General features: G+C 40.3%; 1 protein-coding gene across 2 annotated transcripts in view; it reads right to left on the bottom strand.

Moving 5' to 3' along the window:
• GOLPH3 (golgi phosphoprotein 3) overlaps positions 1 to 17873 on the bottom strand; it is a 51884-nt gene extending 34011 nt beyond the window's left edge. For both annotated transcript variants that reach the window (XM_042997057.1, XM_042997052.1), the window contains exon 1: positions 17364 to 17873. In XM_042997057.1, the coding sequence (XP_042852991.1) occupies positions 17364 to 17588 (225 nt within the window). In that variant the 5' untranslated portion in view covers positions 17589 to 17873. The remainder of the gene's footprint in view (positions 1 to 17363) is intronic.
• Positions 17874 to 18203: the final 330 nt, after the last annotated feature.

Raw genomic sequence — 18203 nt, 5'->3', positions numbered from 1 at the left:
AATTTCCTAAATGCGTTTTCTATTTTTCTTCTACTACATTCACCTAGCAAAACTCCAACTCCAGATCAATCCAACTGTCCACTTTCTCCTTTTCTGTGCTTCTGAACTGCTAGTGGGGAAAAAAAAAATCTTGCAATCTCAGTACAACTTAAACTGTCAATGATACCTGGCAAATCCTGTGTTCCCCTCAAAACTCTTCTCACTCCCTGTAGCAGCTATTTCAAAACTCCATTCTCCTCAAATCTCTGAACTTGGCTCATTTTCAGCAGATGACTTCACAGAAGTAAACACCATCTGACAGGAATGGCCTCAGCTTCTAACAATGAACCAAACCTATAAACTCAAATTCCTCCCTACTCATTCTTTTGTCTGGTAACAGAAAAAACTGCCTAAGGCTCACCCTTCTACCAATGCTCTCACATCTTGAGAAGTACCTTTCCTCACAATTACCGTCCTTCTAAAGCATCTTAAACCTCTTACATATATACTAGCACTTCCTATTGACATTCAAACATCCTCAAGTTTGCCCATCATGAGAAACAGAGAGAGAGGAACCAGCACTGCCCTATATCCTGCCCACTCACCACGAACTCCTTGAAAGTACAACAGACACTTCAACACTGGTTTGAACTGCACACGTCCATTGATCCACAGATTTTTTTCGATATGCACAGTACTACAAATGTATTTCCTCTTCCTCAGGATTTTAATAACATTTTCTTTTCTGTAACTTATTTTAAGAAAACAGCACAAAATATATATACAAATATGTGCTAATTGACTTCATGTTATCGGGAAGGCTTCCAATAAACAGTAGTAGGCTACTGGTAGTTAAGTTCTGGGGAAGTCCAAAGCTTCCTTAGCTTTTGTGGTACCCCTAACCCCTAAACTGTTCAAGAGTCAACTGTTTGGTCAAAAAATAACTCGCCACCACTTCCTTTTCACTTTCGAACCCATGCAATCTGATACAGTTCTCAACAAGCCTTGCCTTAACTAACTGCCCCACAACCTCTGCCGCTGCTGACCTTTGCTCCTCCTCCCCTGGCTTCCATAACACCACTCCCTTACTGAGCAGCTCCTGTTCAGGCTTTCACAGATTACTCTTGTTTCACCTACTCCTGAAGCGTAATACTCCGTGGTCTTGTCTTACTTATACGCTTTTTTTTTTTTTTTTTTTTTTTTTTAGATTTTTTTAGGGGCACTGGGTGGCTCAGTCAGTTAAGCATCCAACTTTGGCTCAGGTCACGATCTCACAGTTTGTGAGTTCGAGCCCCACATCAGGTTCTGTGCTGACGGCTGAGCCTGGAGCCTGCTTTGGATTCTGTGTCTCCCTCTCTCTCTGCCATCCAAGACAGATTTGTTTAATGGGTAATCTAGGTATGCTTCACTTCAGCCCCATGAAAATGAAAGATACAGTAGTCCCCTCACCCCTTACCCACAGTCTGTTACCCATGCTCAATCACCATCCAGAAGTAGATAACCCTTCTGACTTTATTGTCAGAAGGTTAATAGTAGCCTAATGCTACATACAATGCCCCGAATTCATTTACCTCACTTCATCTCATCATGTAAGCATATTATCATCTCAAATCATCACAAGAAGAAAGGTGAGTACAGTACAGTAAGATATTTTGAGAAAGAGAAAGACCACATTCACATTACTTTTATTACAGGATATTGTTATAACTGTCCTATCTTGCTATTAGTTGTTAATCTCTTACGGTGCCTAATTTATAAATAAAACTTTATCATAAATATAATGACCAGGAAAAAACATGATATATACAGGGTTCGGTTCTATCTTGGGTTTCAGGCATCCCCTGTGGGTCTTGGAACATTACCCCTGTGGATAAGGGAGCACTACTGTACTCATTTTTCTTTCCACACCTGCCACTGATCACTTCAATACAGAAAGCACAAAACTAAGTGTGAGAAGAAACTGACTTCCTCACAAACAAATAAATCTTTTCAAGGATCCATGGCAAAATGTATGTTTATTTGATCAGTTAAGTTTTAAAGTGTATTTAACAGCATCTTATTAACAAAACCTAACTCTAATCCCAGTCTTAATTCTTCTCTAGAAAGCATGAGGGGTTTACTTAATAAACACAACACAAAAACATTTCAATTTGCAAAGCTCTCTTCACATAATCATCTCATCTCATAATAACCCAGTAAAATACTATCATTCTACATTTGAAAAATCTGAAGTTTAGAGAAGAAATAAGACTACATTCACACTCCAGAAGCAGCAGTCGTATCTAATGCCACAGTGCTGTGACTGTAAATATAGTGTTTCACCACTACATCACACTATCAGTATTCTGAGGACATTCTGAAAACTACAGATAATAATGAAAGCATGTAAGTTTTCTACCACATCACCATAACATTTATCTATTCGATGCAGGTGTGTGCATGATTTTCTAGCAAAAAATCCCATTTGGGAGGCAGAGACACAAAGCTGCATAAAGTAAAACATAATTTTGTAATTCTTAAAATAAGAAAATATCATTTTAATTCAATAAATAGCTATTGAGTGCCAAGACATTGCTAAGCAGAGATTAAAGATAACCAAGATAGAAGGCACACAATGAAAATAAAATTATAATTCAATATCATAATGCTAATATGAATAAAATGGCAACCATTCATTCCTTCATTCCAAAAACATGCTGCTATGAACTGAATTGTGTACCCCCCAAATTCATATTTTGAAGCCCTAACCCCCATGTGAATCTATTTGGAGACGGGGGTCTCTGAGAGATAATTAGGTTTAGATAAAGTTGCAAGTGTAGGGCCCTCATCAGAAGGGACACCACACATTTTGCTGTGTTTCTCGGCCATGTGAGGACACAGAGGAATCTCTCCAGAACCCAACCATGTAGGTACCCTAACTTCAAAATTCCTGCCTCCAGTACTGTGAGAAAACTTCTGTTTAAGCCAATTCTTTTGATTATTTTTATTACAACAGCCCCAGCAGGCTAACACATATGCATAAACCCCTAGAACATACTAGACACTGTGGTAGGTGCTAGATACCCAATAAGCAAAAGGGATGTGAGAGCAACTAACACTGCCTAGGGGGCTAGAATAAGATGAAGAGCCTCAGCTAGGCATCAAAACATGAGTAAGAATTGGCTGCTCGGTGAAGAAAAGGAAGAGCCTGTATGGGAGAACCTGCTAATACAAACATGAAAGCCTAACAAAATAATAATGTGATTTCCAGGCCATTAGAAAAATAAAGGAAGGTCCCTAACATACACACCTATTAATTATGGTACATCAAATAATATGTTCTATAATGCAGTCGCCGAAAATAATGGGACACTGTATTTCTCGCTGTGCCACTTGAATTTTTTTTACATGAGTAAATGCATATTTACTAACATGGGAAAGTGGTCACTACATATCATTAAGAGAAAAAGGGTTACAAAGCAGTACTGGAAGATCTCATTTTTCTAACTGAAAACTAAACATGTGCAAATTCATTTAAAATAAGACTAGAACAATAATACACGGTGTTACCACCCAATTTTCATCACTTGCCGTTTTGTTCAAGCCATTTTCCACCCAGAACTTTTTTGTTGTTGTTAGTGAAGTATGTCACTCCCCAAAACCCTTCAATGGTTTCCCAACTGCACTCAGGAGAATATACAAAATCCTTAAACTGCCTTGTAAAGCCCTGTATTGTGTGTTCATCATCTCAGGCCTTTCTCCCCATCACCCCACTCCTGCCTGAACCATTTTTCAGTTCTTTAAGCCAAGCCAAGCTGTCTCACCTCAGGGCCTTGGAGTACACTCAACTAATCTAACTTCACTGTCTGCGGCTCCTACTCATTCCTTGAGTGTCAGCCTAAATATCATTTCCTTGGAAAGTTCTTCCCTTTACCCTCCCCCTATACCCACTCTCTCACAGCATACTCTAATTTTTCTTCATAACATGATCACAATGTGTAATTATACACATATATGCAAATTTATGTTGTTCTGTCTTCCCTAGTATAGTGCCTAGGATACAGTAGGCACTCCATAAATGTTTTTCAAAGGAATAAAAGCTGAATTGTGGATTTCATTTTCTACATCTTTCTCCACAAGGAGCATAGTTCTTTAAACTCAAACCAACCATGTTCTCTCCTCTAAGCTTTAATGGTAATTAAATCCTATTAATTCTTCTATAAAAATTATCTTTCTGATCAAGACTGTTCCCTCTGCATCCAAGATGCAGGCACAAAATTTCACAAATTCTAGTAACTTCAATCCTACTACCAACTTTCCTGCCTCCATCCTCTCCATCTACAAATTATTTATTCACTTAAAGGAACCCTTTCTAAAAATCCAGTTTACAGTATTATTGCTATCTTTAAAACCTCCAACTGCCTCCAATATCATTTCCAACTTATATTTAAAGATCCTAAGGTACTAATGACTTTTCATTTCCCTGTTCCACACAAACTCCCCCCCCCCCCATAACTTAGTTCTCATTATATACAACAGATTTTCTTCTTTAGCTATGGTAAAATAATGTCAATCTTAGAAAGAGGACTTCCTCATATAGTTATTTTCACATATACCCTGTCACAATATATCCTGTCTAGAATGTCAGTTTCCTGTCAAGTGACATGCCACATCTCATTCAATATTCTGCTCAAAACTTACCTCCCTAAAGTGTTTCCTGCCCTTTCCAACGTCCTTCTTTGGGCACACTCCTCAACCACACATCTCTGCCTTCCTCACAGCACTCAGCACTCCTACCTGTTCTACCAGTGACAACAGAATCACTTTTCCCTTCCTCACTGAAATCTGGACAACACCCCACAGGAGGAACTCCTCCCTTCAAAGGAATTCTCTAACCAGCTACTAAGATAATAACACATTTTCCCCTATAGGAATAGGAAAAGACTGCCATTGTTCCACAGACCAGGCAAGACCATCAGCCAAAATGTGATCTAAGAAATCTGAAGGTGAGAGAAGAATCACTTCACACACCAAGCAATGAAAGAAATCACAAAGAAACACAAACCCTAGACCTTCAATTCAATACCAATTCTACTGAATTCTACCAATTCTACTAAATAGTTTCTAATAACCAAGTTTACAATCAGAACACATTTACAAAAGTATGGGGAAAATAAAGCCATGATGACAAAGCTTAAATGGTCATGTGCAGTTACAGAAGAGATGGACAGATGGAGGAGAAGAAGATCTAAGAGCTGAGGGAGCACAAGCATCAAAGAGGCAAAGAGACTATACTGGAGTGGGAGAAGGGGTTAACCTTAAGCAGAAACCCCTTCCCCTGTAACAGAAAGGAAGGAGTTTAGATAAAGGTAGATAGAGGAAGACAGGTAAAAGAAGCCTCTATAGACCCAGAGCAAGGAAGAAGTAAAACAAGAAACTTGAAGGGAGTGATGAAGATTTTAAACAGTCACTGAGGAAAACCAATCCAAGAGAGAACAGGTGAGGAGGTGAACTAAGGCAGTGGCCTTAAAAATGGACAGAAGACAAATTCAAAGAATTCTGAGAATGCAGACTGAGTTACCTACTGGGCATGGATTGTGAAAGAGAGAAGACTGGGAAGTCTGACCTAAGCAACTGTGTGGCTGCAGGGGAATAGACTCTGACATGGAGTGCAGGAAACAATCTTAGGGGAGAGATACAACTCCAAATCACCCTTTCCAATCCAGACACCTCTCCTGAACATCAAACCCAAATTTGCAACCTCCTACTGAAGCATTAAGGGATAAATATATAAGATTAGGTATAAATAACTGGTTACTGGCTCTCCTTCTGAATCTCCTAAACACACTCACAACCCGGAACAAATCAGCAGACAGCTTCAACAAAGACAACGAAGTCAACAGACTTTAGTGTGAGACTTCTGAGCTCTTTTCAAGGGCTCTAACCTTTCAGGCAGATAGGATAGTTTTTACTATCTAATTTCATTTTCAAAAACTTACAGCTTGAACAAAGTTGGGGGATTCACACTTCCCTGATTTCAAAACGTATTACAAAGCTACAGTAATCAAAACAATGTGGTACTGGCATTAAAACATACAGACCAATGGAACAAAAGCCCAGAAATAAATACTTGCATGTATATGGTCATACGATTTTTGACAAGTGTGCCAAGATCATTCAATGAAGAACAATCTTGACAGCAAAAGGTGCTGACAAAACTGAATATCCATATGCAAAAAGAATGAAGTTGGACCCCTACATTATACCATACATTAAAAACTAACTCAAAACGATCAAAGACCAAAACATAAAAAAACTATAAAACTCATAGGGAAAAAACATAGCAGAAAATCCTAAAAACATTAAATTTTGAAATGACTTCTTGAATATGACACCAAAAGCACAGCCAACAGCAACAAAAAGATAAAGCAGACAATCAAAAGTAAAAACTTTTGTGGATCAAAGGACACTGTCAACATAGTAAAAAGGCAACCCACACGATAGTAGAAAATATGTGCAAATCATAGATTTAATAAGGGATTAATATCCTGAAAATATACACAACTTCTAACACTCAACAACAAAACCTTATTGGGGGAAAAAAAAAAAAAAACAGGGCAAGTACTTAAATAGATATTTCTCCAAAGAAAATACACAAATGTCTAATCAGCACAAAAAAATTTGTTCAACATCACTAATCATTAGAGAAGTGCAAATCAAAACCACAATGAGATACCACTAAACACCTGTTACAGTGGCTATCATCCAAACAAACAAACAAGTGTTGGCCAGGACACAGAAACTGCAATCCTTGTGCACTGCTGGGAATGCAAAATGGTCCGGCCACTGTGGAAGACAATATGGTAGCTCCTCCAAACATTTAACATAGAATTACCATGTTTTCTAGCAATTTCATTCCAAGTATGTATCCAAAATAATTAAAGCAGGGACTCAAACAGATATTTGCATAACAACGTTCAAAGCAGACTTATTCACAATGGTTAAAAAGTAGAAACCAAAATGTTCAACAGATGAGTGGATAAACAAAACGCAGTATACACATATAACGTAATATTATTCAGCCTTGAAAAGGAATGAAATTTAGGATACATGCTACGACATGAATGAACCTTGAAAATATGCTAAAACAGACATAACGGGGCAAATGCATGATTCCACTTGTATAAGGTACCGAGGATAGTCAAATTCATAGATATAGAAAACAGAATATAGATCTTCCTCAACCTACAATGGAGGTACATCCCAATAAACCCCACTGTAAATCTGAGAATATAATTTAAGGTGAAAATGCAGTTAATACACCTAATTCACTGAACATCACAGCTTAGCCCAGCCTACCTTAAACATGCTCAGAGCACTTACATTAGCCTATAATTAAGCAAAACCATCTTAACACAAATCCCATTTTATAATAAAGTACTCAGTATCTCATGTAATTTACTGAAAACTGTACTGAAAAACAGAACGGTTGTGGGTTCAGAACAGTTCTAACTGTTACCAGCTGTTCATCCCTGTGATCACATGACAGCTGGCGGCTGCTGCCCCCTTAAGCCCTGCCCGGATTAAGGGGAGAGTATCACAGGGCACATTGTTAGCCTAGGAAACAATCCAAAGTCAATTCAAAGTACAGTTTCTACTATCTATATATCCCTTTCACACCACCATAAAATCAAAAAATTGCACGTTAGACCACTGTAAGTTGGAGATCATCTATAGTGGTTACCAGAGGCTAAGGGAAGGGAGAAAGGAAGAGTTAGTGTTTAATCGGTATACTTTGTTTGGAATGATGAAAAAGTTCTACAGATGGTTAGTGATGATGGCTACAACATTCACAACAATCTGAATGTCCTTAATGCCCCTGATTTGTACACTTTAAAATGGCTGAAATCGTAAATTTTATGTTACGAATATTTTACCACAAGAAAAAAAAATTAAGAATAAAGAACCTACAGCTTTCCTTTTACTCTTTGAGGCCTACCAGTCACAATTAAGACTATGGAGACTATCTTAATGTTTCTAGTCCAGCAGTCAGGACCCTGCCCAGATCATAAAAGATCCTCAATTATTTGAGACCGGGAGATGATGGATGGGCAGATTACTTTAAGTTCACATTTATAAGCAATAATTTCTAAACACTGCAAATATTTTAAGAAAATTACAATGTATATTAAAACAATTTTCTAACTTAAAATTTTATAGATGCATGGGGCGGGACTAGCCGAGATACCATCTTAAAAGACTGTGACAATCAAATGAAAGTTAACCCCAAAACCAATTTCCAGTCAGCTCCAACCAACTCTGTGGACAGAATCCCCTGGGAGATTCTGTTATAAGCCCCAGCTCCCCCTCCTCTCCTAGAATGGAATGCCGACTCCTCTGTAAGGGGAATAATGCCCAGCTCAACTTCCCTCTGCTCCTGACCCTCCTGGCCAGCCTCAACCTATTTGCTACTTCCTCTGAATAAAAATGTATGGTATCCACTATCCAAGTGGCACTTAGGATAGTGCTAATTTACACCGTTATTTGAATTCTCCCATGTCCTGCCTCTCCACCATTAGACTATATAAACTTGTGAAGACTAGGACTTTCCTTGCTACTTTTATTCCTAGGCTCATTTAACAAAAAGACTTGCACAAAGTACAATTTCATAATTTAGTGCAACTTTGGAAACTGGCGTTCCCACCTTTCCCCACTCTCAAACCCCACAGGGCTCTGGCTTGGTAGCCAAAGAACCTATAGTGAGGAAAGAGCGAACAGTACATTAAGACAGGAAGAAAATAGGAAAAAAATTTTCAATGAAATAAGATAAAAAAAGAAAGGATTGTGTGCCAATGCCTTCTCCAGAGGACCTAGCCCTAACACCCTAAGAGAAGATCCTGGCCTTGAACTCAGGTAGAAAGGACCCCCTGCCTCCTAAAGGGGGGAGGGCATCAAAAACAGGGGGTAGGACTATGGAAAGTGGGAAGAAATGGTGACCACCGGGGTTGGAAGAGGAATGTTCTACTAAGCCCAGTAGATAAAGAATAAGAGGGCCAAGAAACAAAAATAGTGAAAATATTAAATACTTATCAGTACCACTACAAACTGTAACTCACTTCTCGAGGCTAGGCCATTACTCATTTGTTCAGCACTTTGCAGTTTTCAAAGATCCTGCATATATGCCAGTTCACTGGAGCCCTACAATCTAGAGATTATGGGACAGCCCACAAATATAGGCCCATTTTGCCCAGGGAAAAACTGAGGTTCTAAGAATTCAAATCATTTATCCTAGTTTTTCTAACTACTCAAAGGCAAGGCTGGGAGTCTAGAGCATGGCACAGTCTTTCGGCTGCTGATCCAAGGCATCCCCAGTATGTCCATACTACACTTAACATGTACTAACATTGAAGTCTGCAATCTCTTTTATTGAAATCATTTGCACATGTCTTCTACACAGACTGGATGCTTCTTGAGGGTAAGAAATTTTTCTCTGAAACCCAACCATGAAGGAAAGAGATGGACATACAGAATGTGTTCAATAATTGGATTGAACTAAACATATGGACACTAAACCAGATTCCATTTTAGATAATATAGATCCAAAAATTAAATGTGACAAGCTCAATTCAGTGCATGAAATCAAAGTTCAGTTTTTTTTAAAGTTCAATTCTATATGTTATTTTGAGCTTATTTTGTTAACATAGCATAAAACTTTAACAGTAGTGTTTAAAAAAACAAAATTGAAAATAAAACCAGAGTAAAAATAACCATCAGCAGTTTATATGCAGTCCTTTAATTTCCAGCCCTTCCCAGACAATACTGGGAGAAGAACACAAAACTTTACCTACACATCATCAACCAACAAGAATAACTTTGATCTTAAAATTTTACTCACAACCTCTTACAGTTTCGTATGTTAAAACTGTTCCTCCCACTACTGAACTAGAAGCCAAAATCTATTACAATAAAAATGCCAGGGGCGCCTGGGTGGCTCAGTCGGTTGGATGCCTGACTTTGCTCAGGTCATGATCTTGGCAGTTTGCAAGTTCGAGCCCTGCATTAGGCTCTGTGCTGACAGTTTCGAAGCCTGGAGCCTGCTTCGGATTCTGTGTCTCCCTCTCTCTCTCTCTGCCCTCCCCTGCTCATGCTCTGTCTCTCTCTCAAAAATATATAAATGTTTAAAAAAATTTTAATTCCAGAGAAAAAGGTTTCTAAACTTCAGTAAAGGGCACAAATTTAGTATTTTCAATATTGATTCATTTCAGTGTTTCTCAACTTTTTTTCATTATTGCTCCCTAAAGAAGCTTTTTCAGACTTATTTTTCCTAACTACCCTCTCCCCACTAAATTTAATAAAATGGGGGCGCCTGGGTGGTTCTGTCAGTTAAGCATCTGACTCTTCATTTCAGCTCACCTCATGATCTCACAGCTCGTGAGATCGAGCCCCAAGTCAGGCTCTGCACTGACAGCAAGGAGCCTGCTTGGGATTTTCGCTCTCTCTCTCTCCCCTCCCCCCTCTGCCCCTCTCCTGCTTTTGAGCCTCTCTCTCAAATACTAAAAAAAAAAAAAAAAAAAAAATTTCTAAGATGGATACACCATCTGTTTACAGGACAGATGTACATTTATGCTTATACATAAAAAGAGTAAGGACTTTTCACCACCAACCCCAGAAACAATTTTCACTCCCTTAGAGAGGACATTACCCTCATCAAAAAAACATGATTTATTTAATAAATACTTAAGTGGTAGTATATGCCAGGCAAGATATTCACTATCAAAAAATTCTAGAGGGGAGCCTAGGTGGCTCAGTCCATGAAGCATCTGACTCATTATGTCGGCTCAGGTCATGACCTCACGGTAGCTTCACCCAGGTGCCTGAAAGCAGACTATTTTCTATATGTTCCCATAATACCTAAAACCTCAGTATTTGCTAGACTGCATTATAATACTGTACATGCTACTGAAACAGGTAGCAATCTTTCAAGCTTTGATTAGAGAAACCTAAAGCCACAGATATCAATTTCAAAATGAAACCAGATGGCCCACTTTGGCACTTGTCACTATGCTTATTAAATGGAAGAAACACAGGACAAGCACAATCTTTGTGTTGCTTTAAAAGGAGACTCACATGAAAACAGAATGACCTAAAGAAAGACTACAGCAACTTGGAATGATACCATTTACTCTGATTAACAGCAGAAAAATTATGCTGATAGAAAGTAGGGAAAGTTTGCTTGGACACAGAGGAGTGTTGGGCCAAAAATGTAACATGACATAACAGGAAAAGCATGATTTAGGTTTTTGAGACTTACACATAAGCTGACACTATAACAGTTTACTTCTTTAAATATCAAATATGTCAAACTTTGATCAAAATTATTTCAAAATATAATTCTAAAACATAATCTCAAATGATCCACACAGGGACAGTCAGATGGTTAAAATTAAGATATATCAAAACGATTTCAGTATAAACTCTTGTTTAAAAGGTAAAAATGGTTCGATGAACTCCAAAAACTAATTTTTGAGATCCTATGTGCCTTTCACTGTATACCTACTCTTAAATACACCTGAAAAAAATAAATGAAGATTCAATCTTTTGAAAATATGAAAAGAATATTATTAGTAAAGGAATCACAAAATTCCAAAGCTCAGAAGCCTTTAGTATACACTAAGTTACTAAAATCTTAGCACATGGCAGCCAAGCCCCCCTTAAAAAGGACTTTCATGAAAGGATCTTTAAGATTACAAAATTGAAAGCACCTGGCTGGCTCAATGGGTAGAGCAGGTGACTCTTGATCTTGGGGATGTGAGTTCAAGCCCCACGCTGAGGGTAGAGTTTACTTTTAAAAACAAACAACAACGAAAAAAAACAAACAGGGGTGTCTGAGTGGCCCAGTTGGTTAAGTGTCAGACTCCTGATTTCAGCTCAGGTCATGATCTCACAGTTCATGGGATTGAGCCCCATGTTGGGCCCCCGTGCTGAGCATGAAGCCTGCTTGCAATTCTCTCTCTCCCTCCCAAAAAAAATAAATAAACATTAAAAAAAAAAAAATACCACTAGGGGAAAAGTGTCTTAAAAACCAGGAGAGGAAAGACAGCACCAATGGGTTAGGGAGAAAGAAGCTCAAAGAACCATGTCAGAGAACATTCTGATCCACACGCTGGCACTAACCTTGATAGGTCTCCAAAATACCACAGCCTGTTTCACTACCAAGATCCAAAGCCCTGGAAGAAAATACCTGACTGGATAAGGCAGTGTGACTGCATCACAAAAGGGGAGGGTAAATGCTTCAACAGGGCCTCCAGGGGCTACACACAATGGGGGAACCCCTATAAAAGGATGGGGGTGGGGGGGAACAGATAGACAGGATTCAGCATGGTGGAGAGTAAAACAATAAACGTCCAAAACAGCCCAATCAGAACCATGGAAGAGAATTCTCTCTCCATTTTAAAGGAGAATTTTGAGGCCCAAGGGCTTAAATAATATATGTAAAACAAAAGATAGGTCTCAGAGATGAACTACAATACCTCTTTCCACTTCTATTCCACAGACACACTCTAAATTACACCTGGCCATTTAAAATAGTTACATCCAACCTCAAAGCACTAAGATCTGCCACAAACAAAAATATTTAAAAGTATCTGACAAGGGGCACCTGGGTGGCTCAGTCAGTTAAGTGTCCGACTTCAGCTCAGGTCATGATCTCATGGCTTGTGAGTTCAAGCCCCACATCAGGCTCTGTGTGGACAGACAACTCAGAGCCTGGAGCTGCTTCAGATTATGTCTCCCTCTCTCTCTGCCCCTCCCCAGTTCACACTCTGTCTCTCTCTCAAAAATAAATAAACATTAAAAAAAATTTTTTTTTTTTTTTTTTTAAAGGTATCTGACAATAGGGGTTCCTGGGTGGCTCAGTCGGTTAAGCGTCCAACTCTTGATTTTGGCTCAGGTCACGATTTCATGGTTCCTGGGATCAAGTCTTAAGGGCTCTGTGCTGACAGCATGGAGCCTGCTTGGGATTCTCTCTCCCTCCCTCTGTCGTGCTCTCTCTTCCTCTCTCTCTAAATAAACTTAAAAAAGTATCTGACAACAAAACAAACAACAAAAACACTCATAAACACAGAGAACAAAATGGTGGTTGCCAGGGGGCAGAGGATAGAGGGATGGGTGAAATAGGGGGAAGAGACTTAGAATTACAAGCTTCCAGTTATAAAATAAGTCAAGGGAATAGAAAATACAGGGTAAGAATTAGTAAAAAATATGGTAATAACTTTGTATGTTGACAGATGGTAACCATACTTACCAAAGTGAGTATTTTGAAATGTTCAAAATTGTCAAATCACTGTTACACCTGAAACTAATACAACTATACTTGAATTAAAATTTAATAAATGTAAGTAAATAAATACAATAATGATGTCCTGAGAGAAGAAATAAAATGCAAAAAAATAAACGATACCAAGTATTTGAGGTAATTGAGACGTTCTGAAAACTGACTCTTGGAGGCATCAGTGGAAAAACTAAATAGTCGGGGAAAGGAAAAAAATCTGGCTCATTTACTGCCCTTCCCCCTCAAAGGAGAAGATTATAGAAAATCTTGAGAATTTGGAAGCTGAGTTCAAGTTTAAACCTATCTGCCATTCTTACTGTGGTCTCTGAAGATTTATTTCAATACCTAAGTCACTGATGCTCCATCCAGACTGAGCACCGCAATCCCCAGAGGGCCCAAGCAGCTTCATAAGAGCCACAAAGGAAAATCATTGGTAAAAAGTGTAAAACGCAAACCTAAATTTTAAAAAAAGGAAAAAAATCCCTCACAATGACCTTAGAGTCACTCCTGATAGGTAAACCAAGGCCAGACCATCTGGTTATTGGCAACCTGAGCCTTCTGTTCAATAAAGGGAGGACTCCTAGGAGGAACACTAGATACAGGATGTAAGTCAATGTAACTGTTTAAATACTGTAAATTACAAATGTGTTAGAAGCTGAAAATTCAAAGAAAATGAACAAATGACAACCTCACACAATACAGATAAATGTCACAATGCAAAACAAAAGCTGCAAACGGAAGTACAAAAATGGACAAAATTATTCTCTGCTGAATTCTAAAGTCAAGCTAGTTGCTACCCTTAAGGACTAAGCAATTACTGGAAAGGCATCAAGTGGGACTTCTGGAGAGTGGTCATGTTCTGTTTCTTGATCTGGGTGCTGGTTTAACAGCTATGTTCAGTTTGTGAAAACTTACCACACTTCAGCGCACTTTCCTATATACTTCTTATTGAACAAAAATATTTTTAAAAAGCCATAATGTCTGTTTTAAAAGTCTAAGTAAAGCTAATTTCACCATCTTACAATTTCTTTACATTTTTTTCTCAATTATTTGGAATTCAAATACAATAGTTCACACACGTGCATATATAACGTATCTATCGTTAAGGACCTTAAAATGTAGGTTTTCATATCTCACAAGTACCCAAACGTAACAAAGATGGATACTAAGCTAAAGCAGTAAATTTATTAAGCTATATATTATGCCTAAAGCTTGAAACTTGTTAATATCAAAATCTAGTATTAACAAGCATAAATGCCTAGGCTCTAGGTAAGAGTAATTCCTGCCCCCACTATAAAGACTGATACAAGTTGAAGACATGAGGGGAAAATCTCCCAAACTTATGAATGGAGGAGGTGACAGGTCCATTATTAGTACTGTAAAGATGTAAAAGAGAAGTTATATAGATTAATCCCTAAAACCTCTATCTAAAGCAATGCCAAATCCCAAACCCACTCACCTCTACTTCAACTCCCTAGGCTTGCCTGCAAAAGGGGAAAATAAAAAATTTCTCTAGGTGATTGTTGAAATCAGCAAGAAATGCTCAAAATTAGCTGAGTCTGGACCTTAGCCATGACATGGCAAGGTACAGTGACTCCTGACATAAGCACAACATATGGTTTCAATTACTTGCCACCAAAGAAATTTAAATTGTCTACATTTTTTAAGTACCATTAAGCTTCAACAAATTCTTTAAATTATCTTCATGACAACCAAGCACCAAAAAAAAGTCAATCAATGTGTTTTAGCTTAAACTTTTTCAGTAACACATACTTTGGGGGAAAAAGGTACTTTTTCACCATAAGCTCTCACTTGGGACTGACTCAAATCCAAAAGCTAGTTTTGGTTTTAGTTGGTTTTGGTTTTTGGTTTTTTTAAGTTTTAGTTTTATGCACAGGACACAGCCACACAGAAAACTATCACAAATGACATAAACCAGAATGCTCACTCAGGAATATGGAGGACTTGTTTCCTTCTTTTTTTTTTTTTTTTGTATTTTCTAAAACGTTACTTTGGTTCTAAAGGAAAAAGACAAAGAAAAATGTTTACTACCAAAATTCTAAATTGTGCAGCCTAAAAAGGCAAGTTGAATACTTTCTAAAATCACATTTCTAGAACACTGTACACCTACAGACCATCCCCAACTTAACAATTTTTCAACTTTATGACTGCACAAAAATGATACTTCGAATTTTGATCTTTTCCTGAGCTAACAATATGCATACACATATGATTTGCTAGGCACAGCCACATGACCACAAGGGTAAACACCTGATGCACTTAAAACCATTGTTTTTCACTCCCAGTACAGCATTCAACAAATTACACGAGATATTCAACACATTATAAAAACGCTTTGTGACAGGTGAGTCTGCTCAACTGTAGGCTAACTGTAAGTGTCCTGAGCATGTTGAAGGTAGGCTAGGCGACGATGGTTCATAGGTCAAGTGTATTAAATGCATTTTCTTTTTTTTTTTTTAATTTTTTTTTTAATGTTTATTTATTTTTGAGACAGAGACAGAGCATGAATGGGGGAGGGGCAGAGAGAGAGGGAGGGAGACACAGAATCGGAAGCAGGCTCCAGGCTCTGAGCCATCAGCCCCGAGCCTCACGCGGGGCTCGAACTCACGGAGCGTGAGATCGTGACCTGAGCTGGAGTCGGACGCTCAACTGACTGAGCCACCCAGGCGCCCCTTAAATGCATTTTCAATATTCAATTTACAATGAGGTTATCAGAACATAACCCCATCATAAATTGAGGAAGACCTGTAGCTTGTTCTTCCAAAGAACAAAAAAGAATTTCACATCAGTCTGTTTCCATTATAACTCACTAATTAATAAACATACTGAGTCCCTTTCACACCCAGGGGAACCTTTTTTCAAGTGATCCTTATTAAAACCTAAAAATGGGAAACCAAGATACAGCAAATACTCTAGACATCTCTATAGAAGTAAACTTTAATTCATTAAAAAACTAAATATTAGGAGGCCACAATCCATATAAAACTCTGGTATATAAAATATAAAATATCTGGTAAGTTTCAGTGAAATAAGACCAAATCGTTTTATAAGGATTTTTTGCCCACCTTTGTGACTAGGGAACACTTTATTAAAAATCAAAACAAAACTTGCATATTTCTGTATCTGACTCTCAAAATGTGCAGTTTGTAGTTTCCACGCTGAGATAAAACAAGCTTCTGAAATCACCTCACCAAAACCGGCTGGTCTCTTTATAAAAATGGTTTTTTTGTAGATAAATGGATATGTGATGAAGCAAATCTAGGAAAATGTTAATGACAGAACCTAGGAGGGGAGTGTACAGGAGGTGAAAATAATCTTTCAAAATCACAACACACAAATATATCCACAGCAACTTTAACCCACCTAAGGCCTTGAATCACAAACCTAACCTTTCCAGCACACCACGAAAAAGCCCTTCCTTAAGATAGGAAGACCTTCTTGCAGACTAGTCAACTGATAAAATATAAAAATGATACTAAAAGTAATCTCTTACCCAAAGCAAGGTTACCTAGGAAGTCATTTTCCAGAAGGTGTCATGAGAATTTTGTTGGACTTTTAACTTTATTGGATGTAAAACAACTTTTGCCTCCATTACCATTTCACCGAAATTTTTCAAAATTCCAAACAGTACACCTTAAGTTTTGTTTTGTTTTTTAATCTCCCAAAAAGCAGATCCGTGGAGCCCTCCCAGGTCCTAAAACCTGCAAAACCCATGAGAGTTCGGGGCGCTGGTGGTTCCAGGTGTTTCACTCTAACGTGCAGTCTCCAGGTGGGGCTGTACCCTGGGGTCTACACGGGTTAAAAAGGCGGAAAAAGGGAGGAAGACATACAGACCGCCAAGGAGTCAAAACCAAAGGAGTGACTGTGTAAGGAGGAAGGGAAAATCCAAGCAATCTGTGCGGGGAGGATCTGGAAGCACCGGGCCAGCTGGGCGCTCAGCTCAGGAACTCGGGAGGGCAGACGCGCGGAGCCGGAGGCCGGGCTCCCCCTGTGCCCGGGCCCCGCGCCGGCCGCCAGCCTCCGGCCGCCCCCGCCCTGCCCGCCGCGCCCGCACCTCTCGGTCCTTGAGGCCCAGCAGGAGCACCTCCTCCATCAGGGTCAGCCGCGTTTCCTTGGAGTCGCCCTTGTCGTCGTCGTCCTGCTCGTCGCGGCGGCTCTGCGCGTCGTCCTCGCCGCTGCCGCCGCCGCCGCCCGCCACCCGCTCCTTGTCGGCGGCGTTGCGGGAGGCCTCCGTGCGCCGCTGCACCAGGCCGGAGCTGCGCTGGGTCAGCGAGGTCATGGCTCCCGCCGAGACGCCGTGCTGGGCCGAGAGGGACGCGGGACCTACCGGGTCTCCCTCCTCCTTCCCCCGCGGCCCCCGACCCGGGCTTCCGTGTTAAATCCCGGCGCTGGGGCGACGTCCGTCGACAGCTGTGCCGGGGGCAGTCATGGGGAGACGGGTCGGGGCGAAACGGGCGGGCCGGGCGTCGGCGGACCTAGAGAGGGGCTCTTCCTTCCGGCGTCCGCAGGCCCCAAGGCAGCCCGAGATCCTAGGTGGAGGCGGAGGTGGTGGCGGCGGCGGCGGCGGCTGCGCCTTCCCAATATGGCGGCGCCGACTGACGTCACCGGAGGATGTGGCACAGCCGGCGCGGGGCGGGCCCGGAGGGCGCCGGAAGCGTCGGGCAGGGACCCGGCGGCAGGGGACAAGGGCGGGGATCCGCCCACACTGACCCCTTGCTGGGCCCTCCGGTCTCCGCTGGCTCTCGCCCTCTGCTAGGCGTCCCTTGGCCGCCGGGCCCGCCATCCCCCTCCTCCGGAGACCCGTGACGTGTCCTCCCTCCGTCCGCCTCCCCCTTCGCCCCTGGGGAAACCGGGCCTGGCGCCAGAGACTGGCTAGGCCCCCGCCACGAATCGG

Source organism: Panthera tigris, chromosome A1, assembly GCF_018350195.1.
Source record: "Panthera tigris isolate Pti1 chromosome A1, P.tigris_Pti1_mat1.1, whole genome shotgun sequence".
Lineage (NCBI taxonomy): Eukaryota > Metazoa > Chordata > Mammalia > Carnivora > Felidae > Panthera > Panthera tigris.
This window is presented reverse-complemented; position numbering and strand designations above follow the sequence as displayed.